At 35.7% G+C, this 27,392-nt stretch overlaps 2 protein-coding genes across 2 annotated transcripts; both read right to left on the reverse strand.

Moving 5' to 3' along the window:
* Positions 1–12,774: 12,774 nt before the first annotated feature.
* On the reverse strand, positions 12,775–14,557 carry LOC120203993 (ribonuclease 1-like). The gene is made up of 3 exons (XM_039204107.1): positions 14,261–14,557; positions 13,926–14,127; positions 12,775–13,085 (listed from the first exon to the last, which is right to left on the reverse strand). Exons 1-3 carry the CDS (start codon positions 14,531–14,533, stop codon positions 12,775–12,777), a joined length of 786 nt encoding a protein of 261 aa, XP_039060038.1. The 5' UTR covers positions 14,534–14,557.
* Positions 14,558–23,400: 8,843 nt separating this feature from the next.
* LOC120204146 (probable inactive leucine-rich repeat receptor-like protein kinase At3g03770) lies at positions 23,401–27,219 on the reverse strand. The gene is made up of 7 exons (XM_039204242.1): positions 25,875–27,219; positions 24,976–25,106; positions 24,655–24,895; positions 24,271–24,476; positions 24,087–24,124; positions 23,867–23,978; positions 23,401–23,748 (listed from the first exon to the last, which is right to left on the reverse strand). Exons 1-7 carry the CDS (start codon positions 27,217–27,219, stop codon positions 23,497–23,499), a joined length of 2,325 nt encoding a protein of 774 aa, XP_039060173.1. The 3' UTR covers positions 23,401–23,496.
* Positions 27,220–27,392: the final 173 nt, after the last annotated feature.

The following is a 27,392-nucleotide window of genomic DNA, read 5'->3' on the forward strand; positions in this document are numbered from 1 at the left end:
ATCCATAATGTTGTTTTTGGCATAGTTTGCAGAAGAGAGAATTCTCTTTAGACTCAAGAAAAAGAGGGTGTATGCGATGGGAAGGAATGCATGTCTTATGAAAGATGAGAGGACAAACAAGACAAATATATAATGCACCAACCAAGGGTTCATGGCAACAAGAGCAATACAAGCTTTTGAGTCTATCTATGGGACTTGGAATGAAGATCAATGGATGTGGGAGGATGTCATGTTTGGACTCTTGGTTGACCTTACTAAATGAAGAAGATAAATCAGCACATTTGTTGTCAAGGGAAAAGTAACAATAACGACATTCATAAAAGAACGTTTCTCCTTGCATAATGCACAACAATATACCTTATCACCAGAATATGGCCCATCTCGAAGAAAAAAACCAGAGTGCCGAGGATGGAGAGGGTGGCTGGAAATTGAATAGGGTGCGAAGGCACAGTTGTGATGAAGGTGATAATTGCAGGGTGCACATCTAAAGCATGGACCTAAAATCACATCCCCACAGGCCGAGAGCAGTAAGCTTTCTCACCTTCATTGCTTTGATCTTCCTCAAACACCAAGGGGTACTCATGAAAACGATGCTTAATCTCTCTCTCATTATTCTTCTCCATTTGTGTTTTGTGAGCAATGAATGAGATGGCAGTGAATGATGACTAGTACAGATGATGAAAAGTATAAGCAATTAGTTATAAGATTGTATAGGTGATCAATTAAGGGATGTCTTACCAAATTTTCTAGCAAACAACGTATATATGCAAAAAAAGAAATGAAAGCTTGATATGCTAAAATATTTGAAGAATACTTTCTTTATTAAAGTGTTGTGATTTGCTTTAATCACTTTTATTTTCACATTTGTTTTTTTTTACGAATGATTTTTTTCTCGTTTTTATTAATATGAGGTAAACACAAAATAATATAAGAATAATAATAATTCCTTTATCACCGAAGTTGTTTGATTCATATGACTGATGATTTTTAAAGAATCGATCTCTGTTTTACTATTGTTACGATGTTACGATGCATGCATGATATGGTAATAACCCTTGCTATGTGTATGGCAAACATGATACATTGTTGTTCATATTATTCCGGGTAATATTACTATAGTTAATTTTGTGCAATATAGAAGAATAATTATGAATCATTAAATTTTATAAAATTCTATGTTTTAATTATTTTTTTATATAAGTATAATATTTTTATGTTTGAATTAGGATAACAATGTCGTTGAGGGAAATTTAACGTCAATATTACATAGTTCACCACCTTTACATCTGGGTAAATTACACGGGTGACTACTTAATTATGGTCAAAAATTATTTTAACCACTGATGTTTTTGATTCGATCAATCAGATCACTCAACTATTTAAATATTTCAATCAAGTCATCAAGCACCCTCCGTTAACATTTAACAGAGGAAGTGACTTGACAGAACATTTTGGTATAATTATACAATTGGTCCTTGTTATTTATATTTTCTTTTAATTTGGTCCTAATTTTAATAAATTAAAATAGATTTAGTTCTCCAATCAAATGATGACACGTGTCATTAGTGTCACCCTCTTGAAAAAAAAAATCAAGTAGCAGCAAGCAGGAGGATTCAAAACCATTGAGCCAAAGCATCCATTTGATACATTTTGAATAACAAAAGATATATATCTTGTATTTATGTAAATATTTTACTAAAAATTAATAATATTTTATATATCTTAAATTTCAAAAATATCTTTTGTTTTTGTTTTAACTTATTAGATATATTTTATTTTTATATTAACTTATTAATATATTTTATTTTAATATAAAAATATATATTTTATTCTTATCTTCACTCAAAAATATATTTTATTTTTTATTTTAAATTAATAATAAAATATTTAAATATATTTAAATTAATATATTTTAAAATAATATATTTTTAAGTGATGATAAAGATAAAATATATATTTTTATATTAAAGTAAAAATAAAAATAAAATATATTTAATAAGTTAAAACAAAAATAAAATACTCTCCCTGTCCATTAAAAGTGTCGCTTTTGGTTTTTAAAATTAGAGAAAATCGCCTCAGTGACCAAAAAAAAGTTATAATATACGATTTTAACCAACTTTTTTTGGATTTGCCAAAATGACCAACAAAATCGCAACGCGAAATAAAAATCGCAACGCGATCCCCAGAATCGCAAATCAGTTTCCAGAATCGCAAATCAGTTTCCAAAATCGCAACGCGATTCTTGAAAATCGCGATGCGATAGTACAAATTCGCATTGCGATTTTCCATAATCGCAACGCGAATATGAAAATCGCAACGCGAACACATAAATCGCAACGCGTATCCGTAAATCGCAACGTGTATCCGTAAATCGCAACGCGTATGGGTAAATCGCAATGCGTATCCGTTTATCGCAACGCGTATCCGTAAATCGCAACGATAATACATAAAATCGCAACGCGTACCCGTAAATCGCAACGCGATATTTAAAGCGCCATTATAATCGCTACGCGTATTTTATTTTCAAATTACAAAAAGAATATTAAGACAAAATCCCGTAATCGCAACTCATAACCTAAAACCTAAAATCACAACTCAGTCCCATCTCCATCTCTCACTCTCTACGGCGAAGAAATCCGTCCCCATCTCCGAAGATTTCCGTCCCCATCTCCGGCGAAATCCCTCACAACCATTCACGGTCAGAAATCCCTCACAATATTCAGAAATGGAAAATCAACCTCCGAGGGTTAGTTTTTTTAATTATTTTTATTTTGAAATGTTTGCATTATTGTAGGTTTTTCATATTGAAACTGATGATAAGTTTACTGGTCATTTCAATAATAGATTAACCATTTCACTTAGATTTCATTTCGCGTTACGATTCTGTCGTTGCGATTTTCATTTCGCGTTGCTATTCTCTCGTTGCGATTTTCAAGTTAGTATTTGTCTTTGTCTTTGTTCTGTCTTTTGGTTGAAGTAATGCAATCCATTCAAGTTTCAATTTGCAGAAGAGTCGCAACGAGATAAATGAAAATCGCAACGAGAGAATGACTGTCGCAACGAGAGAATCGCAACGCGAAATGAAAATCGCAACGAGAGAATCGCAACGCGAAACCAAAATCGCATTGCGATTTTCATTTCGCGTTGCGATTCTCTCGTTGCGATTTTCATTTCGCGTTGCGATTCTCTCGTTGCGATTGTCATCTCGCGTTGCGATTCTCTCGTTGCGATTTTCATTTCAACCAAAAGACAAAACAGTGTTGCAAATTTTAGTTTCAAGAATAAACTACTACTTTTTATGTTTATTGTTTTTGGTATATCTTCACAGTGTAGTTTTTGGTATATCTAACTTGGTATGTTTATTGTTTTTGTAGAAATTTTTTTCGGCTCAATTGACCTTGAGAAATAAAGTCAGCCTGGCCACTACAATTGCAAAGAAGCTTTCACCTGCTCAAAGACAATTGTTTGAGGAAACCTGATTCGGGCCATGGCTGAGAGTACAGCATCCGGGTGGAGATGCTAATTTGACCCATTTGTGGCTTCAGACCATGACATCAAATCTACCCGACAGTATACAACGTGGTGAGGAAGAGATATGGTTTCATTTTCCACCAGCGTATACTTGCTTTGGGCGGAAGGAGTTCTGCTTAATCACTGGTCTACGATTCGGACACGATGATGTAGGCCGGTACACTCGTCATATCGCCCGCCCATCATGGTTATCCCGGGTTTTTCCGGATGAGTCAATGGAGAAGCCGAACCTACATGTCGACGACCTGAAGAAATTATTTAATAAGAAAGCTGGTTTCACTCGGATGGAAGACGTCGATGTTGTCCGAGTATGCCTTCTACTACTTGTGTATGCCGGCTTTTTAGGCAGAGAGGCCAGACAACCTATTCATCGGGAGCTAATAATTGGTAGAGGACCTGAATGCATGGAATCTGTTTCCGTGGGGTTCGTATATATGGAAAGCTACCTGGACTAAGTTGTCGTCTGCCTTTGATGACCGCAAAAGTTTGCGGGGCGATGGGTCCAAATACACTTTGTCAGGCTTTGTTTGGGCCTTTAAGGTAAGAATTTCTATATAATGTTTCTAAAATTATAATTAATTATTTAACAATTACTAATTTTGTTATTATATTGTTTGTAGATTTGGATATTCGAGGCTTTCCCCAGCATGCGTACATATGCAATAAAAACGTCAAATGATATTCCCAGGGCTATTTCCTGGAAGAGGAAAACTCTGTTGGATTGGGAAGACTTAATACCATATGCCACAATAAATAATGTAAGTTAACACAAATACTTTCATATAATATATAAACAAGTTATTAATAGTAGACGTTTAACTTTGTTTGAGTTTTTATATTTTAGGAGGCCAACATTCCATTACAAAGACTGACACCCACGGAGGAAGAGCTTGCCACTGATTGGTGGCAAGCTAGTCAGAATTTTTTTGATGGCACGGATGATGAGCAGCATCCACTTCCTCCAATTCGAGAGCCATCACCTCACCTAGAGCCATCACCCGATCGACCCGACTATACACCTCTAGAACGAGAGCCATCACCTATCCCGTCACATCATCGAGCCTCTTCTCCACCATCACCTCATGATAGGCGACCGACAAAGATGCCACGACTCCTATCTCCCTGTTCTCCACCTCCACCTCAACGGGATGAGTCAAGGGAGTTACGTGATGAGGTCAATGCCTTGCGTGAGGAGATCGGTACTCTACGCGATAACGATGGTGCATGGCGTGTGGAGGTGTCAACTTTACGTGGTGAGGTTGCCGCTCTACGTGAGATGATAGTATCGTTGCAGAATGAGGTTCATACTCTACGCAACGAGGTAAGTTTAAGATTTTCCATATTTAACTTAATGATAAATTTACTCGTAATTTCACTTAGATTAGCCATTTCACTTAGATTGCTTAGTAAATTTATTCGGTTGCTGCCAATTCTGCTAAACTGTGTATTCTTTAACACTGTGAAATAGTATTTGTCTTTGTTTTGTCTTTTGGTTGAAAGTAAATTTGTTCGGTTGCTGCCAATTCTGCTAAACTGTGTATTCTTTAACACTGTGAAATATATTTGTCTTTGTTTTGTCTTTTGGTTGAAAGTAAATTTGTTCGGTTGCTGCCAATTCTGCTAAACTGTGTATTCTTTAACACTGTGAAATAGTATTTGTCTTTGTTTTGTCTTTTGGTTGAAAGTAAATTTGTTCGGTTGCTGCCAATTCTGCTAAACTGTGTATTCTTTAACACTGTGAAATAGTATTTGTCTTTGTTTTGTCTTTTGGTTGAAAGTATATTTGTTCGGTTGCTGCCAATTCTGCTAAACTGTGTATTCTTTAACACTGTGAAATAGTATTTGTCTTTGTTTTGTCTTTTGGTTGAAAGTAAATTTATCCATTCAAGTTTCAATTTGCAGAAGAAGAAATAGTTTACTTTCGCAACACGAAACTTAAAATCGCAACGCGAAACCAAAATCGCAACGCGAAATGAAAATCGCAACGCGAAACCAAAATCGCAAAGACAAGATCGCAACGCGAAACCAAAATCGCATTGCGATTTTCATTTCGCGTTGCGATTCTTTCGTTGCGATTTTGGTTTCGCGTTGCGATTCTGTCGTTGCGATTTTCATTTCGCGTTGCGATTTTAAGTTTCGTGTTGCGAAAGTAAACTATTTCTTCTTCTGCAAATTGAAACTTGAATGGATTGCATTACTTCAACCAATAGACAAAACAAAGACAAATACTAACTTCAGGGTATTAGTTTGAAACATATTTTTCTTTGTTATCTGATGCATTTTGTGAACTATGATAGAATAATGACTTGGGTGAATACAATGCAAGTTTGAAACATATTTGTCTTTGTTTTCACTGTTTAAATATCATGTCTGTTTATTTACTGATTTTTGTATTTAATTATTTAGCGGCCCGATAGAGTGGATGCTTTACGTCGGGTTATGCTTGCACGACGGAGTTCACGCATCAGACAGCGTGCACGTGCTATTAAGTCTCCGTACACCCCAATAGTGCGAAGACACCGCAAGAAGAAGCCCGACTCGCCTGTCATCCCTCAAGAGTCCACTCCTATCGTTGAAGAGGCCCCCCATATCATTCCTCGAGAGTCCCCTCCCACCGTTCAAGAGGCCACTGTCATCATTGAAGAGGTCCCTCCCACCATTCAAGAGCCCGATTCACATGGCGTCATATGTAGGCTTCTTGAGAAACCCTCTGACGTGCCGGACATGATGGATTCAAGTTGGCTCTCGTATGAGTTACCGGCCAGTACCATACCGGTATCTGAAGAGGAGAGGGAACAACTACCGGACACAATTTTGGATAACACCCTTTGGGCTAAGACCGCAGTTGATTTTTATCTACATGAGCGGAGCAAGGGGTGTTTCACTGACATATGCAAGCTCACCGATGATATCTTTTTGTTGCTTGAACGGCCTTGGTGGGGCGTATTATTAGGGGTCGAAGACAATGGCTATTTCGATGGGGGGGTAAGTCTTATATTTTCTTATATTTCAATTTGATTAATTTTTTTTTAAATTTATGTAAGTCACTAATATATGTCTTTTTTGTAAAACAGCATATCGATGCGTGGGTGACACGTCTTCTAATAATAAGAAAACTTAAGAAAAATAAAAATATACGATATACAATAATGCCGACGTCTTTTCACGCCGTTCACTTGAAGAATGCACGAGATGAATCATTTGATTTGGGCAATGGACAAGCTAAACTTTATCCTGCATGGTGGGAGGTCGATAAGGTTAGTATTTATTTTAGATTGAGTTTAAAGGTTTTATGAAATAAGTGCGCAAATGAATGAATTATTACTTATGATTGCAGGTGTTTATCCCTGTTTTGGAACGTAAACATTGGATTCTCGTCGAGCTTCAGCTCCCATCCCTTAAGACAATAGTGTATGACAGCATGATAAATTACATATCATTGGCTGATTTAAGAGATGTTATTAAGGGATGGAGCTCTCATTTGGCTAAATTCTTGGATGCGATCAATTATTGGACTCGTTCTGGAAACAAGAAGCCAAAGAAGCTCAATATTACAGTTATTAGAGACGAGACCGCGCCACAACAAACGAGCGGAGCCAGAGGAGATTGTGGTCCTCTCGTATGCTTGGCGTTGGAGCGTTTGACGACGGGAAGCATCAAGTATCTACCTCCCACCGATAGAGATAAAGCTGCAGTAGGCTTGTGGTTTCGGCATTATATGGCTAAATCGATATATACGAGACGCTGCCTACCTGCATCCGCGTTATAAAAATGTCCATAAACAATTGGTAAGTTTATATACTTTTGGTTTGAAAATGTTTGGTTAAGTAACTAGAATTCAATAATTTGCTGTTTGTAGGTTTTAGATGTGTAGAAAGTGTTGTTTGAACAAATGTTTGGTTTCTGCAGGTTAATCTCAGAAGTGAACTGCGTGAAAATGATGTCGAGCTGCAAAAGTTGATTCAATAGTTTAATTGATTGTTTTTGATTGTTTAATTGATTTGTAAAAGTTGATTCAATAGTAGATGATCGGAAATAAGAATTATTGCTTATTTTTTGATTGTTTAATTGATTTGTAAAAGATGATTTGTAAAAGTTGATTTGTGTAATTGATGCGAACATAATTCTTATTTGTGCTTGTTTAATTGATTGAAATGTAATGGTTGATTTTGTTGATTTCAATCTGTATTATGTTGAAGGCAAAAATGACTATCGCAATGCGAAATGAAAATCGCAATGCGAAATGAAAATCGCAACGAGAGAATCGCAATGCGGAAATGAAAATCGCAATGCGTTTATATTTTCGCATTGCGATTATCTCGTTGCGATTTTCATTTCGCATTGCGATTTTCATTTCGCATTGCGATTCTTTCGTTGCGATTTTCATTTCGCATTGCGATTTTCATTTCGCATTGCGATTTTCATTTCGCATTGCGATTTTAATTTCGCATTGCGATTCTGTCGTTGCGATTTTCATTTCGCATTGCGATTTTCATTTCGCATTGCGATTCTCTCGTTGCGATTTTCATTTCGCATTGCGATTTTCATTTCGCATTGCGATTCTCTCGTTGCGATTTTCATTTCCGCATTGCGATTTTCATGTTGGGATTTTCATTTCGCGTTGCGATTGTATTTTCCGTGTTGCGATAGTCAAATGCATGCCTAATAGTGATAACAACTGAATAACAAGAGTTGGTTAAGTCAAAATGGTTGGCCTGAGTCATTAATTCAACTGAAAATGTTAAAAGTTCACACATAAAATCCACATAATACAACGTTTGCATTTAAAAATCACCTAAGTTAACAGTCTCAAAAGGTGAAGCCAATCGTGATTGGGATTTTAAAGATGATTGCCTTTTGCTTGACACCATATGAGCTTTGGATTTTGATGAGGATCCATATTTTGGTAGAGGAAAAGATGATTTTGATGGCACTGGTGATCCACATGTCAACCTTGTATGACCACTTTCCTTGCACCGACTACATGTCGATCTCTTCTTCTCTTCACCCTTAGATGGTATACGATCGTGACTTTTTGGTCGGCCAGGTAGCCTTCTGTCCATGGCTGGTGGCAAAACTGTTTGTAAGTCATCTGGTATGTCCCACTCAGAAGGATGTGGAATAGGGTAGACAATCTCGGCATAAGTCTGTCGATAAACTTCTGTAGTGTAGCAATCCATAGCGTATGCGCTTGAATCATCTTGGTTTAAATGAAGAGCAACTTTTATAACATGGCCACACGGATAACCAGATGTTTGCCATTTCATACAACTACACGTCTTTGCATTTAGATCGACTAGCCCATTTAAGTTATTATCCAGTACTTGAAACAAAGTGTTTGAACATGGTTCAACTCTCCATGACGTTGACTTCACAACACGTTTCGTTATCTTTTTTTCAGTCCATGGTGTAACACGATGTTCCAATGTTCCTGTAAATTTAAATAAACAATACTTAGTAAAATATATAATATGATAAGTTACGAATTCAAAGAAATAATACCTGCATGGTTTCTTTTCTTGTAGTACCACTGTTGAATAGAGGCTCGAAAAAACTCCATTAACATAGTAATGGGTAATTTCCGGGAATGACGACTTAGAGCGTTGATTGATTCTGCACTATTAGACGTCATGAAACCATATCTTGCTCCAAGTTGATGTACTCTTGACCATCTTTCAAACCCGACATCTTCTAGTGTTTGAGCACACTGAGGCAAAACACGTCTTAAACAATTTATATGCTTATTGAAATCCACTTCCCGATAAGCTTTTACAGCCTTCCAGTATGTCCATTTGTGCTTTTTTATACCAGCAGACCTTGATTTTAGATTTCTATACAAATGAACACCACAAAGTCCATGAAAAGCATCTGGGAAACACCTTCTAACAGCGTTGTCAATTGAGTTTGCCCTATCGGATATGATTGTCAGATTGCTAATAGGACCTATGCAATCCCTAAGATGCCCCATAAACCATGTCCATGAATCAGAGGTTTCAGATTTGCCAACCCCGTAAGCTATTGGCAATATCCCATTGTTAGCATCCATGGCTACTGCTAATAAGTTTACTCCAAGGTATCGACCTTTCAAATGTGCTCCGTCAACTATAATAACTGGGCGCATGCAAGTAATAAACGAACGAATCTACAAAATAATATACACAAGAAATATAATCATTTAAATGTGAAATGCATGTAACTAACAAAAATGAGTCAACAAAATTATATTGATTTACTAACCGTAGCACCAATGGCGATAAACAGCAACTCAAAGCGTCCATCTCTATCTGTTTTGATATGAGTTACCGACCCAGGATTTTTCAGCTTTAAATTGTGACAATAAGCCGGCAGTTGGGCAAACGATGCTTCTGGCGACCCCCTCAACAATTCCAAGGCATAACATTTGGCTCTCCAAGCTTGAGAATATGATATACTAATCTTGAACCGAGCATTCATGTCAGTCATAATTTCATGTCCCCGATATACCCTGCCATTCAAAAACATTAACTCAGCCAGAAAACCACCCAACACCTTTTTGTTTGCCTGTCTATGGTGAGGAAAAACTTGGGTTCTTGAACATGTATGTTTATCAATAAAAGTCCTAACTTGAAACATTTTGCAATCTTTTATTCTCTTTGCAATCATACGCCACGTACAGTTTTTGTCAATCATACACCTTGTTTCGAAACGATCTTTGCTTGATTTGTTAACTTTTAGTTGATAGCCATCTTCCACACATTTCGTATATAAAGCTATCTTCAAGTCTTCCTTTGTATCAAAACAATCATCTTTCTTGATACGAATAACTTTTGTGTAACAATCAACTGCTTTCTTTATCAACTCTTCTTCCGGTATCTGAAGTAATTCTGGCATATTCCAGTTATACGCCCGTGGCATTTTCTTTTCTTCGGGGACTTTTTCTTCTTCTTTTTCTTCTTCAGGATTATATGAATTACAGAATGGATGTTCAACATGTTCATTCACAGTCGTAACTTCCTCCTCATTATCATCAACATTACATTCTTCGGCAACGGCTGTTTCATCATCAAAATTCGGGTATTGACCAATATCAATATCATTACACGCATGGTCTGTTTCTTCTTCTGAAACATCATCAAAATCCGTGTATTGACCAATATCAAAGTCCGGATATTGACCAAGACCAAATTTCGAATACTGACTAGTACTCACAATTTTTTCTGTTGGCTCATCATCGTCTAACTGGTCAATACGAAAACCGGAATTTGGTGCTGAAAGTTGATTGGGATTTGGATTAGAGAAAGGTTGTGGGTTTTGAGAAAAACTTATTTGATTACTACCCGCTACTGACCCAACAATACTACTTCTAGGTTCAACAACATACAATGTAACATCATCTTGTGAAACACTAATGTAAGCAATGAATCGTTCAACATCTTCATTGTCGGTTAACAAATAAACTTTACCATTTCTCTGATAAGATAGCCTAAATCCACTTAGGGGCTCTAAATTCAATTTATTTGAAACACGTAGCATTAGAGTTTCATAAGTTAACTTTTGTAAAGACAATTTTAGTTGAAGATTCATGGGTAAAGGCATATATTGTAAAACACCATGAACATTATCCCATGACCCTCCAAAACACAAATCTATCCAAACATGATCAACATTAGATGATTTCATGGTTGTAAATTAATTTACTAAACAGACGAGCTGCGAAACTAAAACCTGTTGCCGGATTGGGAAGGATGTCGTTGGATATAGGAACGGATGTCGCCGGAGAGAGTGATAGATGGAGATGGAATGAGTTGCGATTTAGGGATTTAGTTTATGATTTCAGTGTTATATACCCAAAATTTCAGTGTTGTGATTTACAGATTCTCGTTGCGATTTACGGATTATCGTTGCGATTTACAGATTCTCGTTGCGATTTACGGATTATCGTTGCGATTTACGGATACGCGTTGCGATTTACGGATTATCGTTGCGATTTACGGATACGCGTTGCGATTTACGGATACGCATTGCGATTTACGGATACGCGTTGCGATTTACGGATACACGTTGCGGTTTACGGATACGCGTTGCGATTTACGGATACGCGTTGCGATATACGGATACGCATTGCGATTTACCCATACGCGTTGCGATTTACGGATACACGTTGCGATTTACGGATACGCGTTGCGATTTATGTGTTCGCGTTGCGATTTTCATATTCGCGTTGCGATTATGGAAAATCGCAATGCGAATTTGTACTATCGCATCGCGATTTTCAAGAATCGCGTTGCGATTTTGGAAACTGATTTGCGATTCTGGGGATCGCGTTGCGATTTTTATTTCGCGTTGCGAATTTGTTGGTCATTTTGGCAAATCCAAACAAAGTTGGTTAAAATCGTATATTATAACTTTTTTTTGGTCACTGAGGCGATTTTCTCTTAAAATTATCCCCTTCAAAATGTAATATTAAAAAAGTCAACAAACAGCAACACCCAATGGTCTTTTTGGTTTTAGAAAATATAGGTTCTTTTTATTTTCTTAGAAAATAGAAAAAGTCGAAGAAAACTTTTGGTTGTAAAATTAGAAAATGATTTCTAAAAAATAGAAACAAAAATAAGTGAAAATATGAAAACATAAAAAAAGATATTTTCAGTTCTTCACTATTTTCAATAAAATTGTTTTGAAAATTTGAAAAATAAGGAAATGTGATATCTAGAGTTTTAACTTAACTTACACAAATTTAAATCATTCTAACAACAATTTTTTGATTTAATGATATATGAAACTCTCAAACTTTTGTAAAAAATCAATATGGTCCCTAGACCTTTTTTACACTTCAATGTAGTCCTTAAATTAAATCTTTTTAATAATTTGATTTTTTTAGTATTTTTATATTTAATGTATTGAATATCTTAATGATTGTTTATATTTTTAATCTAAATATATTTTTTAATTTTTAAAAAATTAAATAAGTCGTCAAACTCTCTAAAATAATCAATTAAGTCATTCTATCACATCATCATCCATCGAGTATTGCCACAATACTCCCATAGCATTGGGCGATGCTCTATCCTCCATGCAGAACTATGGGCCCTTCTTGACGGTTTGAACTATGGGCCGCTATAACGTTTTCGGTCCGCTATTTAAAACCCTGATTAAAACTACATGATTGACACGTGAAGTACATAATACAAATATCATGTAATACCGGACGTAGCCGAAATTATTTCCTTATTTGATACTATACTAATTTTCCAAGTACACCCACTAGGCCGAAGCCGATAGCTCCCAAGTAACATTGCAGCCAGAATTGGTCTTAATTGGTGGAGGATACATGACGGTGCGTTGGGTGGGTGGCACTGACCTACACAAATTATCCATATCGTCGGGGCAATTTTGAAGCTGAGAAGGTGGCATTGCTCTTTTAAAGCATAAACGAATCTCCTTCAGGTATAACTGCTTTTTGCCTTTAATTGGCATACTGCATGAGATTTGAGGATAGAATCCCACGTTCTTTTTCACATTTTCTAATAAAGTATCTATCTCATATGGAGTATTTGATGGTTGAACTCCCAAAACTGCATGTTCAACAATGAGATCAAGGGTAAAATATAAGAAATATAAGGACTAAAGGTGAATATTTGATCGAGTCGAGTCGTGTCAAGTCAAAAAAGTTTAAGTTACTTGAGTTGATGAATGTTATTTTATTACTCAAACTTCATTTAAAAATATTTTCGCGTCAAATCAAACTTATAAAATTTGAGTTGAGTTATTCGAGTTTTTGTTTAAATTTAATTGTAAATATTTATAATGTTATGATACTAATTGATTTTAATTTAACCGGTTACTATAATTATATACTATATACTTACAACATGAGTTGAAGGACTCAATATATATACACATATATATATATATATATATATATAAAATATATATATATACACACTAATTGGATATCTTAAAGTGTCAAGAGTCCGGAAAAGGGTTATCCTTAGCATATCAAATTTAGCTTTAGATTCAAGTCACTTTTGTTTGTACCTTACTTGCTAAGATTAATGTTAAAATTTACTTGCTAGAATTTTTATTTTCATTCCTCTTTTTACTAAATTCATATATCTAATATATAATAAAGATGAGTTTAGACAAGACTCGTATTTCGAATTCGGTCAGATTTGGACAAACATAAAAGTATTAACCTTATGCTTATGCATATGTCGTATTCGAACCAAACCTTTAAAAAAACTCTAATGATAACCAACTCGAAGTAGTGCATGTCCACCTATTGGATGAAGTCTCTACCATCTTTGATTTCGATCGGGACAATACTATTAGTGTGTACATTATGGATACTTTGTCAATAAATATAGATGATTAGGGTTAATTTTTTCCGAGTGAAATCGAGTTTATGAAATTACCTTTGAGTGGGTCGTATTTTCTGTTCTCGGCAAGATTCAAGGCGCTAGAAAAATAAGTGAAAGGATCTTGAGGATAATCAGAGCACATCCCATGGTGTGACCATTCAGTTTGCCAGAACAACTCGTCACGACCGGCCGTTCTACCCTTTATAAGGTTTGGCCATTTTGTCTGTAGTCTCCCTTTAATGGGTGCAAGTTTACCCTGCCGAGTTTAAATAAACAAATCAGTACTACAAGACTTAGAAGAAAATCAATGAGTTCACAATGAACTCAACTCGCACACTTCATAGTAGTAAACAGTAATACTTGAAGAAGAAAAGAAAAAAGAAGCTTACCACAATGTCACCTGGAGCTACAGGACTGGGATTGCAGTTATTATCGATTGGATCATAAGGAGGAATAGACGTGTCATCTTTCAATGCTGGCCATAACCCATGGACGGTGAAGATTTTGGGTATTGGACTGATACAGTTTTGTGGCGCAGAGATACATACAGAACTCGGCCATATCAGACTCAGTTTATAGAACGCGAACTCAGAACCTTGAGCTGACACTACCGAGCTCGCTAGCACAGCTGCTGCAAATGCTAATAGGTGCTTCATAACCATTGCGCTTACGACAGTAAGAGATGAAGAAGAAGAATTTGTATTTAGTTTCTTCATACTAAGCTTGTATTTCCATTACCATGCTAGGGTTTTTATACCAACTTTTCAACGTCCTCTTTGAACAATATATTCTCATGAATTTTTGTTTGATTGAGAATCACTGCAAGTATTAAACAATAATATATTCTTTCCAAAAGAATATAATTGATGTGTTGTAATTTTAGCTCGAATATTTGACTAGTGTTTATTTTGTGTTCAAATACTCTTTGATTGTTCATTATTATTGCTTATTTGGGTGTTTCTACTTGTTTTCTATGTAGGACCCTGAATTATGAAAAATGTGCTTAAAATACGAAGTTGTGCATCTTTTTTATTTTTCCAAAATCATGGGCGACCTAGTGGGCATGAAAGTGCTGACGTGGAATCCAGTCAGCATCTTCTAAAAGATCCAGTCAGCATTTTCGCTGAAACAAAAGACTCAACCGCAAATTCAAATTTAAATTTAGGATTTATCTTTATTTTTAGATTTAATTTCAAGAATTATCTTTTAGAATTTTTAATGTAGACTATAAATACTCATCGGGGTAAGCCTGAAAATCATCATCTGATGATCGAATCTCTCATCTCTCAACTTTTGAGTTCTTTTGTTTCTTCTTTAGTTTTATAAAGTTATTTTTCTTTTACCTTCGTTTTTTATTTTTCTTTAAAGTTTTTTTTAATACTAAGCATGACTTTTGTCATGCTTAGATAATTTTCTTTCAAGCCAAAGGTTGAAGTGATGGCTCAATTTCTAACGTGAGAATTGAAAAATACCTCGTACTTTCGGGTTAAATTTCTCAATTTTTCTTGAAACTAGATTGACGGATTGTCTTTCTTAAAATCAAAACGCTTTCACTTCAAAAATAGATTTTGCCTTGGATGTCGTGATGGTTTATCGTTAGGATTATAGAATCAATTGATTTGAATTCCCTTAAACACACTTAACGACAGCTCGCTAAAGGGAAATTGGGATCAAGTTCGATTTTCATAGAGAAAACATAGTTCGAGTCGGGCATTTCCAAGCGCTTTTAAACTGTGTTTAGTTAACAACGATATTCACAGTTAATCCAAACAAGGATTGAGATTTGTAAAGTTGATTTAGGAAAATCAATCACCAAAGAGAAAAGTGAGCTACAAGGATTGAACCTTGTAGACTCAAACTGACATTTAGCCGGAGTAAAATCGTATTCAAGGATCGATTAGGAATTGAGGCAAAGCTAAAACCTGATGCTGATTTTTATTATTTGATTTTCATATTCTTTAAATTCGTTTTCTTTAAATCTTTATTTTCTTTACCTCTCAACAAAACCCCTTTTTTTATTTTACTTGCAACTTTTTGCCTAGATCAAAGATAAAGAAACAATCTACATCAGGAAGTTTCCTCAGTCCCTATGGGATCGACCTTTACTTCTCTTTTACTACATTTAATTTCGTTTATTTATTATTTGAGATGAAGAAATTATTTTAACGAGAAAATGATGTGTGCCAAATTAGCACTATTGCCAGGGACTTCGGCAAAAGTTACTAATCTTTGTTTTTTGATTTATGACAAGGCAAAATCCAGGCACATTAGAAGAATTTGATCCAGAAATCGAATCATGAGCTAGATGAATCCACAGAAAAATGCTTCGAGAGAAAAGAAGACAACAAAAAGAACAGTCAAATCCCGAAGGATTGACTAAAATTGATGCCACACAAGAAGAATCGACAAATCCCAAAGCATCATCACGCGCCGAATCGCACTCTTCATTACTCGAAGTTGAATTCGACACACAAACGTCGGTCATGCCCATACTAACCGAGCTAGGCTATTATTGTTAATAAGAAATAATAAAATTTTATTTTATATTTTATATACTGGGTTTTAACCTATTTTTAATAACCCCCGTGCGTGAACCAACCCCAAAAACCGATATCCTCCACCAACCCAATCGTCCACGTTGCATCACTGTTCAGCCTCCTCTGATCAGCGTTGAAGTACATCACCACGTCTATCGAGCTCGACAACAATCGGCGTCCTCTATCTAACCGTCACCGAGATCGACCACCGTTAGGCTCAAAAAAGGTGAAAACTGTTCGTCGCCCCTCCTTATCACTCCGTGCTCTGGCCTGCGATACAAGTAACTGTCACCTCCAATCGAAGCACTAGGCCACCGCAAAGCAATCCCAACCAACCACCTACGCTAATCGTTCGCCATTTGTCGTGTATGGGTATTTAAAGTTATGTGGAAAACCCCTTATCACCTTGGTTTTCCCTGATTTCAAGTCGTTCGAGGCGTTGGTTTGCCTCACCGCCTACACCACCGAACTCCCCACCTCCATGCACTCAAAACCCGACCGAGACCATTGCCGATCGCCGATTTGGGTAAGATTCAAATGATTTTTCAGGTTGATTTAAGTTGTTTTGGTTGAATATTGGGTTACTTGTGAATTAATTTTGGTATTTAGAAGCTGTCGGAGTGCTCGGCTGCTGCCCCGACCTGTCGCTTCCACTACACGCCGTCGCGTGTGCGTGAAGCTCCTCCCCGACCTTAGAACATCTTAGAGCCGGTTCGAGTTACGACGACATGTGATAATCTTGGTTGGGTTTTGAGCGTACATAGGTGGGTAGTTTGGTGGTGCGGGCGGTGAGGCGAACCAATGACTCAAACGGTCGAAATCGGGGAAATATCAAGGTGACGGGGGGTTTTCGACGGAAATTTACACGCCCATCCACGGCGAACGGTAAACGATTACCGTCGGTGGTTGGCTGGGGTTGCTTCGCGGTGGCCTGGCGCTTCGATTAGAGGTTGCGGTGACCTGCACCGTCGGTTGGAGCAGGGAGCGACAATGAGGGGCGACGAACGGTTTTCACCTTTTTTACGTCTAACGGTCGTCGGTCTTAGAGGTCTAACGGTCGGGTGGAGGACGCCAGTTGCTGCCGAGCTCGATAGACGTGGCGATGCACTTCAACACCGACCGGAGGAGGCTGAACGAAGAGGCGACGTGGACAGTTGGATTGGTGGAGGAGATGGGTTTTTGGGGTTGGTTCATGACATGGGTTCTGAAAATGGGTTAAATCCCAGTAAATAAAATATAAAATAAAATTTTATTATTTTTATCAACAACAATAACCTAGTCTGGTTGGTAAGGGCATGGCCGACCATGTAGAAGGTTAGGGGTTCAACACCCCTCAGTTACACATATTCCAGTTTTTAAAATTTTCTCCACCGACCCAAAAAGGAAACATTCAAGGTTAAGTCCATGAACTTCCTAGATATTTGAAACTAGCCCATAAGTTTCAAAAACTTGCAGTTTAGTCCATAAAATCTATTAATTAAATTTAATAAACTTAAAATTGAAAAATGGGATGTGACAATCCTCAAGATCATTTCACTTACTTTTCTACCACCTTGAATCTTGCCTAGAATACTGAATAAAACCCACTCAGTTAATTTCATAAACTTGACTTCACTCGAAAAAAAAATAACCCTAATCATCTATATTTATTGATAAAGTATCCTTAACTTACACTCTAATTGTATTGTCCCGACCGAAATCGAGGGTGATAGAGACTCCATGTCTCCATCCAATAGGTAAACATGATCTACTTCGTGTTGGCTATCATTAGAGTTGTTTATGGGTTAGGTTCGAATCAGACATATGCATAAGGTTAATATCTTTATGTTTGTCCAAATCTGATTCCACTCGAGATATGGGTCTCAAATTTTGTCTAAATTGACCCGTATTATATATTAGATATATTATTTTTTGGTAAGTAAAAAAAGGAATGAAAATGAAAATTCTAGTAAGTAAATTTTAACATTAATCCTAGTAAGTAAGGTACAAACAAGAGTGACTTGAATCTAAACCTAAATTTGATATGCTAACTTGCTAAGGCATCCTAAAAATTCACTTTCTCTTTGGTTAAAGGATTGTGCTTTGCTTATTTGCAAGGATAATCCTTTTCCTTTTGTTAGGCTTTAAAAATTCTAATTGCTTTTTAAAGAATTAGGCTCAATGGCTTAAAAATCCTCAGTAAAAAATAAAAATAATTTATTTAAAAAAAATGTACTAATTGAACTCTTATAAATCAACACATAATCGATTGATATTTTTTGCTAAAAAACATTTGATATATAAAAATTGTTTTTTATATTAAGTTTTTTTCTTTTTTTAAAATATAATTAGAGATTTAAGAAGTTAACAACTCAAAATTTTAAAATAAAATATTTTTTTTAATTGCAAGGGCAATGTAATTACTTTTACTTTTGCTTTGACTGGAGATTTTTAAAGAAGCACGTTCTGTTTTATTATTTTTCGAAATGTATAAAGTATATTTTCATATATAAATAATAGCACAAATCAAGTGTCTTTCGTGGTAAAAGTATTGTTGTTATTATTGAGGATCCGAGTTCGAGCACCATAGATGCTAGGGGTGTGAGTGTTCAATGTTGGAAGGTTGAGAGTTATCTTCGAACATATATTACCTTGTGCTTATCCCAGATTTTTCAAAAAATTTATTATAAATATTTGAAGAGCAACTATGAGAAAATAAGGGTTAAAAAAGTAACCTTCAACAACAGAACTAACCAAAACTGAATCCGGAGTAGAGGTGGGAATAGGCCAGGCCGACCTACAGGGGCCCTACGACCTGGCCTACATAAAAAGGTTAGACACATAGTTTTTTAAAAGCCTATTAAATTAAATAGGCCAGGCTTAGACTTATTAAAAAGCCTTATAAGCCTGATAGGCCGGCCTATATATATGTATATATACTTATAAGCCTTATAAGCCTACGCCCGAGCTCCCACGTTAAGCACCCGCACCCTTCCACCATTCTGCTTAAAATAGTGCGCCACTGGCGCGCGAATCAACCGAGCCCATCCATGCCTGTCAGGCCATCCACTTTAGGCCATCCACTAGAGATTCGTGAGGTTTGTATATGATTAAAGTAATTATTCTACTGTTGGGTTGTACTTTTATTTTACAATTTTTAATGTACACTTTAAGATTCTTATATGAAGCAGAGGTTTTAATTAGAGGCCTTTCTTTTTTCAACTTGTTAATTTACAGGGTGAAATCAACTTGTTAATAGCAGGCTTTTAAAAATGTTATCAGGTCAGGTCGGACTTCTAAAAAATCAGACCGAACCAAAATAAAAACCTTTGATAGGTTATAGGCCAGGCTCAGGCCTAAAAATTTCATCGTAGACCAGATTCAGGCCTTTTAAAGCCTGGTCTGACCTATTCCCACGCTAATCCGGAGAAACTCGCAATCTCGCTATTTTGAACAGCATACAAGTTGCTTCTCCTAAACAAGACATCTTACAAAGCGAGCTGATTATGACAGTATACACAACAACATCAGGTTTAATCCCGTTGATTTTCATGTCCATCAGCAATTTCCAGGCACATAAAAGGTTGCCTTATCTGCAGAACATGTCGACAAACAAAGTAGCAATTGATACATTCAAATGAATCCCTTGCCTCATCATTCGGTCGAGGAAATCCCAAGCCATATTTAACCCTAACAACGCCCTAAGCAGCGAATGGCAAACGCCAACCGAGGGAAACATGTCAAAACTCTTCATCTGGCATGTTAATTCAAATGCAGGATCAACCTTGTTTTCCCTAATACAACAATGAAGAAGCATGCTACATACGGTTTGAAAAACCATTCTATGACTATGAGTCTCGTAAACGAGTTTCAACAACACATCCACCGAAACTTCTTTGCTAACACTATCTCTCACTAAATTCAGAATAAAATCAACGGCTACATGATTCATGTTCCCGGACACTAATATATGTATCATTTTACAAACCGATTTATGCGATTGCAACGATCCAATGCAGTGCTCAGACAACTTGAAGAAATGCAAAGCAAGCTCAGCATTCGAACTCTCATGGAATAAATGAGTCAAAATCCGAATTAAACTCGACTCGTTCAAATCAACGGCGTGTAGATTCTCAGGGTTAATATCGAAACCTCGTTTGGAGAGTATGGATTTGATCCTACTCATGGGGTTGTTGCATTCTTCAGAGGGTTGAGTACTGAAATGTTGGGATTCTAAAAGACAAGAAGAGCATGAAGATAAATTATTACTGGGAATCTGCCTGAATGGTTTTTTTGCGATGAATAAGAGCTTGCTGAAGATTGAAGAAGAAACTTTCATGGAAAGCTTGGAATTTGTAGTTCATCAGCAAGAAATGAGCTGAAAATGGTAAAAAATAACCCACAAAAATTAATGAGTTCTTACAAATTCTACAGACAAAGTAGCAAGCTAATTTTATTCACAAACAAAAGAAAATGAAAATTTTGAAGAAAAAAATAGGGAGGTAGAGTTTGAAGAACCTGAGGTCGAAGAACCGAGGCGTCCATAAAATAAGATTAACAGTCGATAGTTTAGGTTTGCTTCAAAATATAAGCAATAAGGGTAAAATACAAAATAGTAGTCTGACTATTAGTGTATTTCTCTTTTGATCACTCACCTTGCAAACTTACCGATTTTATCTTTTTAGTCATTTTCCGGTTTTTTATTAATCTGGGATAAATACAAAGAAATATATGTTTCAATATAACTCTTAATCATTTAACATTTAACATCAAACACTCACACTTCTAGCATTATTGGTGCTTGAACCCGAAACATAAAAAATAACAATCAACCACCGAAGTTGTTTGGTTTGTGTTTTTCCCTTTAACACAATATAGCGTTACATGAGCCTTTCTTATATTGATACAATAGTCAATTTAGTCCTTAGAACCTCTCATTCTCCCCACACTGTCAACTTCTGCAACTAAACTACACTGTTACGTGTCGTTGCTAATAAGGATGAATATAAAATTTTATGTCACGGTTCACTTGGCTCTCAAAAGCACAATGCAAGTCATATCCAAATCCCACACTAGGGCTGTAAATGAGACGAGACAGATCGCGAGCTACTCGAGATCGACTCGATCTTGGCTCGATAAATACTCGGATCGAATGGACTCGACTCGAGCTCGAACTCGACTCGAGTTCTTAACGAGCCGAAACGAGCTACTCGATATTCGACTCGAAAAGCTCGTGAGCAGCTCGAAAAAATATTATATTATAATTTTATATTTTTTAAAATTACATTATTAAAAATATATTTAAAATACATTATTGATGAATAAATATTCTTGAATTGAAAATGGTTAAAAATTATTTTTGAATAAATATTCTTATATTTATTTTAAATTGATAAAAAAGTTTATTTCTCTAATGACAAATATTTAATATATTTCTAATGAAAATATTTGTAATAACTAATTTTTTAAATTGTTGTTATATTTTGAGGTTTTGGGTTCAAATATCATAAATATCAAGGGTTTGAGTATTTAATATCAAGATACTATATTGTACTTACCTCATAACTAATTATGTGATAAGGTTTAAGGTTTAGAGTTTAGAGTTTATGTGATAGGATTTAAGGTTTAAAGTTTAGAGTTTAGGGTTTATGTGTTAAGGTTTAGGGTTTATGTGTTAGGGTTTAAGTTATGTCATGAAGGTAACATACAAATTATGCAAAATGATGTTATGTAGCTCATAAATAAATTATTCACATACTTATACATAAACATATCAACATGCAAAATAAATATACACAACTAATTAAAGAAAACAATCCTAAACAGAGACTAAATTAAGAAAAATCTAAATGTGAGGACTAATTTAAGCTAAAATTTAAATAATTGAGGGACTGTTTTGTACAAAACGCATAAATCTAGAGAGCCTAAAACTAATTTACCCCTAAGGATCAAATTCGAGTTTGAGTTCGAGCTTTAATCGAGTTCGAGCTTGAATCGAGCTCAAAATCGAGCTTCAATCGAGCTCGAGTCTCGAGCTTCAATCGAGCTCTTGAATTTTTTTTGAGTTCGAGCCTTTTCGAGTTCGAGTCGAGTTTTAATATTATCTTTCGAGTTCGAGTCGAGCTTGAAAATTTTAGGCTCGCGAGTTTTCGAGTCGAGCCTACATTTAAAGTTTTCGAGTTCTAGTCGAGCTCGACTCGGCTCATTTACACCCCTATCCCACACAACTTGTATTAGCAGTTCACTTAGCTCTCACAAGCACAATGCAAGTCATATCCAAATCCAATATCACACAACTTATATAAGAGCAGATGTATTAAATTCCTCAGAGCTCAAGTACATCCTGTTATTTTGGAAAATTGATTAAATTTGTTAAAAAAATATACCCGTTATTTTTAAAAAATATTAAAATTTTAGAATATCATTTTATTAGAACTTTAGGTAAACTACATATTTAGTACTTAAATTATTAGGTTTGGTTCGTTTTAGCATTTACACTTTTTTTTTCAAAAGCATACCTAACTTTTAATTTTCATTTCATTTTAGTATCACTCCGTTAAAAATTAATGTGTTTAGTACCTAAACTATCAGCTTTTGTCCATTTTAGTACCTAAAACTTTCAATTTTTTAAAATTTAACGTTGAATTTTGAAGGATACTAAAATGAAACAAAAATCAAAGTTTTTAATTGGAGTACTAAAGTGAAACAAAAACTAAACTTTAGGTATGATTTTGAAAAAAATAAAAGTTTAAGTACTAAAACAGATAAAAACTTATAGTCTAGGTACTAAACACATAATTTACACTAGAATTTTACTAACCATACCCAAGGGGCCAAGACCACGCAAGCTCAATCAGAATAAAAAAATCAAGGGTAAACTATAATAGAGGTCACTTCCGTTTCATTTTATTCTGATTTTGACCATTCAACTTTTAATTATGTTAAAGTGATGAGTAAAATGCAACTCCAAGATTATAATATGCAGTTATGTTGCACGACGGTAACTCCCTCGATTCATCCCTGTAAATAAGTTATAAAAGCTTCATCGGAAATGAGACATTTGTACTCGTAAGTTATTCGAGTTTGTTCGATAACAGTGTGAATCTTAACTATAAAGGCAATGATACAGATTGTTGATGAACATGATGAGAATCGAGTCGCCATGGATCCTGAAGTTGTGCAGCGAACTGCAAAGTCCAAAGGACATCATCGATCGAAGGCCGACCGGTTGGCTCATCGGATAAGCATCTCAGACATATCTCCAGCACCGTCTTCAACGATTCCGCCGAGCATTCTTTGATAATCGTCGGATCCACAATGCTTCTTCGAGCTGCATCATCCATCTTGTTGCTCACTTGTAACTGCACACAAAATGAATTCAATTTCTATGTCCAACTATTCGTATTTTTCGAATCGTATAATCGTATCGTGTAATCGTATCGTATTTAATGTTATCATGGAAATACAGAAGAAACTCACAATATCTTTGACGACCATGACATCATTTTGGGAAATGATTGGCCTTCCAACAAGAATTTCCAGTAAGATTACACCAAAGTCATGGATATCATCCTTTTCCTCATCTTTGGCCCTGGATTTTTTTCAAATGTGACCAAATTCTTTTTGATCAATTCCGAGATAATTAAGAAGAAATTCACTTAAAACAAATCGTTTATAAGATTAAGAATGAAGAATGTACCTTACTCGAATATTCGGTTTAAGTCCATTGGATCCGCCCTGAAATCGTTAACCTATCAGCGAGTTCTTTCATATGATCGAATTCATATTTGTATCCGACACTTATATACTCTCTTAACATAAATGAATGTGTTTTCGGATTCGTAAACGTAAAAAACGAAAGAAAAACAGGTTGATGAACATACCATTCCTCCATTTTCAGCTAAAAGAGGGAGATTGTAACTGCAAATCTTGACATGAAAATTGGGATCCAACAAAACATCAGTAATCTTCAAATTGTTTGAAAAAACTCCAGGTATCATCCCTGTATGAAGGAACTGAATCCCCTTTGCTATCCCTATTGCACCTGCTATTCTCTGTGCCCAATTGAGCCTTTGTCCTGCTATTCCTTCTGCAAAAACTTCTTCCTTAGACATTCGAAGTTTCGTGTCCGATGCATATTCAGATATCGATATACGAATACGATCGTCTCAGAAAAACTCGTATCCAACACATATCAAACATCAAGTAACACAAACGGAAACCGATCATACATCAATCAAACACATCTCCTCGTATCCAACACTTACCGGAGATGGAACTTCTCAAGGTGCCATTTGAGAGGTACTCAAATACCATATATATGATGCCGACACTTGAATCATCAGGGCAACATTCGAAACAGTGTCCGATGCAACTAACCAAATGCTTGTGCCTGAGTTTCGAGATCATCTCGATGTGCTGTATCAATGTCGGGGGGCTGTGTTTTCGTCTCATCTTTAAACATCTAATGGCAATGGCTGTTCCATCTGCAAGTTTTCCTCTGTAAATCTGACATTTTTCCCCATCAAAGTTAAAAGATAATTCTTGCTGAATCGAATAATTTTCCAAGAAAATCTTTATAAGTTTACCTGAGAAAGTGAACCTTCACCAATGAAGGTTGAATGAGTGAAATTATCAGTGGCCTCCCTTAGTTCTTCCAAAGCAAAGGCGCGATATGTAGGAAGGTTTGCTCCCATCTTCATTGTTTCTGATATGTACCCTACAAATTCATGAAAATAATCACTAGAAGTTGCACTGTGTTTTTCGAATTCTTCATTTTTCTTAAATTATTCGTTTTTTAAACACATAATTAGATGATTGGTGACGGGAGATGATTGGATGCCAACAGTGGCTAAAAAAATTGAGTCAAAACTGAATAGTTTTAAAGTTTAGTAGCAAATTGATACTCCATAAAGTTCAGTGCTTAAAACGATGTCGTTTTGGACATTGATAGTAACGTCAAAATGACGTCATTTTTTCACGTCATCACGGCGACAAAATGATCCTTCCATATCATCGTGTTGTTAAAATTTAACGGTTTAATAGCATAATAGAAGTCAAAACTAGAGTTTAATTTTATAATTATAGGAATTGAAAGTTCAATGGTCTAAAATGATACACTGTCAAAAGATCAATGATATTTTATTCAGTTTACCCTTTTTTAAACATGATGTTATGAGTTAAACAATAATGTATATTTACATTATATTTAATATTATAATAAATAAAACATATCAAATTAAATTAAAATAAATATGTAAAATATAAATTTTTATTTTTTAAAATTAAATTTATAACAATTATACATGTTTTCAGTAAATATATACAATTTAAAATATTTTTTTAATAAAAAAATTAACATAACTAAATATGAAGTTTTCAAATTTATAATTAATTTATTAGTTATATATTTGCACTTATGTGTTAATAATAATAAATTATAAATTTATAATTCATAAAATAATAAATGATGAAATAAGGATCTTACTTGCATCAGATAGTAACTTGACTGTGTTAACTGTTGGTTTCTCTGTTATCAACCTCGTTGAAGCTCCTTTCATGGCGGCACCTTTCTTTCTTCTATGGAAAGCCCAGTAACTCAAACCAACAATCACCATTAATCCACCGATTCCTCCCACTAAACTTGACCCAACAACACCCATAGCTTTACCTTCTCCATGCTGCAACTTATCAGGCATAACTTTAACAGCCAATGCTTCGTTATGGCAAAAATTCGAAGGGTGCTGATCTTCCTCTTCGTCGGAAAAACAATTCCCTCCGTACGAAACAAACCTTTTCCCGACGTCATTTTGTTGCTGCAGACACTCCGGTAAATCGCCGGTCAGAAGATTGGACGACAAATTAACAAACACAAGGTGTTCACTGCACGACGCGTTGATTAGCAGTTTGCCGGTGAGTTTATTATCGGAGATATCGATGTATTCGATCGAAGGCAATGAGAAAAGAGACGGCGAGAACGGTCCGATGAATGTGTTAATGGAGATATCAAGCTTTTGGAGTTGAAGATAAGAGGTTAATGCTTCATTCGGAACGCTGGATTGGAAACTGTTGTTTCGGATTTCAACGGCGACGACCTTGGGATTCAAAACTGGGAAATCTGGTCCGAATTTGTTGTTTTTCAGATCAAGAACTTGGAGATTCGTCAAGTTTTGAAGACTGGGTACTCCGCCATACAAATGATTATCCGCCATAGCCAAAACTCGAAGGTTTTTTAAACTCGAAATCGAGCTCGAAAGAGACCCAAAGAGTGAATTATTTCTCAAACCCAGCACAGCTAAATCACTAAAAGAATCAATCCAACTCGGGATTTGACCAGTGAACTCATTATGATCAAGAATAAGCGTCTCCAAATTCCTCAAATACGAAAGTTCCAAAGGGATGTAGCCATTGATGTAATTCGAGCTTAAATTGAGTATTTCCATGGAAGAAAGCTTACCGATGGTAGCAGGTAAAGGTCCCCATAACCCCACAGAGACCAACGAAAGCACTTTCAGATTCTGCAAAGAAGAAACGCTGGAAAACAAAGCGTCGATGGAGAAATTGCGGGGCAAAGATGGCGGGAAACCGCCATTGTTGGCGATGATATGAAGCTGGGTCACGTCATCTTCGTAGCAAACAACGGTTAACAATGGCGACGGTTCGAGGTTGCAGAAATCCCAGGTGTTGTTGAAGATGCTGAGAAGCGATGGGTAATTGAGGAATTGCTGGATTTCTCTGAGGGCATTGAATTGAGAGGGTTGAAGCTGGAGTGAAAGATGAAGGAAAGTCGATAACAATAGTAGATAAGTGTGTGTTGAAACTGGATTCGCCATTTTTAGTTGTTGGAGACGAAGATTGCATGATAATATATTATACTACCTATAAAATTTGATGATTAAATTATTAATATTGATAATTCGTATAAATAAATAATTTTTTTTATCGAATCCATCAAGTAATTTCAACGTTAAAAGAGTGTTATTTTAGATGTTTCGAATTCGAGTAA

The sequence above is a fragment of the Hibiscus syriacus genome, unplaced genomic scaffold (assembly GCF_006381635.1).
Source record: "Hibiscus syriacus cultivar Baekdansim isolate YM2019G1 unplaced genomic scaffold, ASM638163v2 tig00010533_pilon, whole genome shotgun sequence".
Taxonomy (NCBI): domain Eukaryota; kingdom Viridiplantae; phylum Streptophyta; class Magnoliopsida; order Malvales; family Malvaceae; genus Hibiscus; species Hibiscus syriacus.

Bases quoted from the DNA above. Each gene is read 5' to 3' on its own strand.
- LOC120203993 (XM_039204107.1), bottom strand. From the start codon at position 14,533: ATGGTTATGAAGCACCTATTAGCATTTGCAGCAGCTGTGCTAGCGAGC. The intron at 14,128-14,260 runs GTAAGCTTCTTT...TAAACTCGGCAG, and splicing joins TAGCTCCAGGTGACATTGTG to GGTAAACTTGCACCCATTAA. The intron at 13,086-13,925 runs GTAATTTCATAA...TTGAACATGCAG, and splicing joins AAAATACGACCCACTCAAAG to TTTTGGGAGTTCAACCATCA.
- LOC120204146 (XM_039204242.1), bottom strand. From the start codon at position 27,219: ATGGCGAATCCAGTTTCAACACACACTTATCTACTATTGTTATCGACT. The intron at 24,477-24,654 runs GTAAGTGTTGGA...AAGTTTTTGCAG, and splicing joins CTTGAGAAGTTCCATCTCCG to AAGGAATAGCAGGACAAAGG. The intron at 23,749-23,866 runs GTGAGTTTCTTC...TTTTGTGTGCAG, and splicing joins TCATGGTCGTCAAAGATATT to TTACAAGTGAGCAACAAGAT.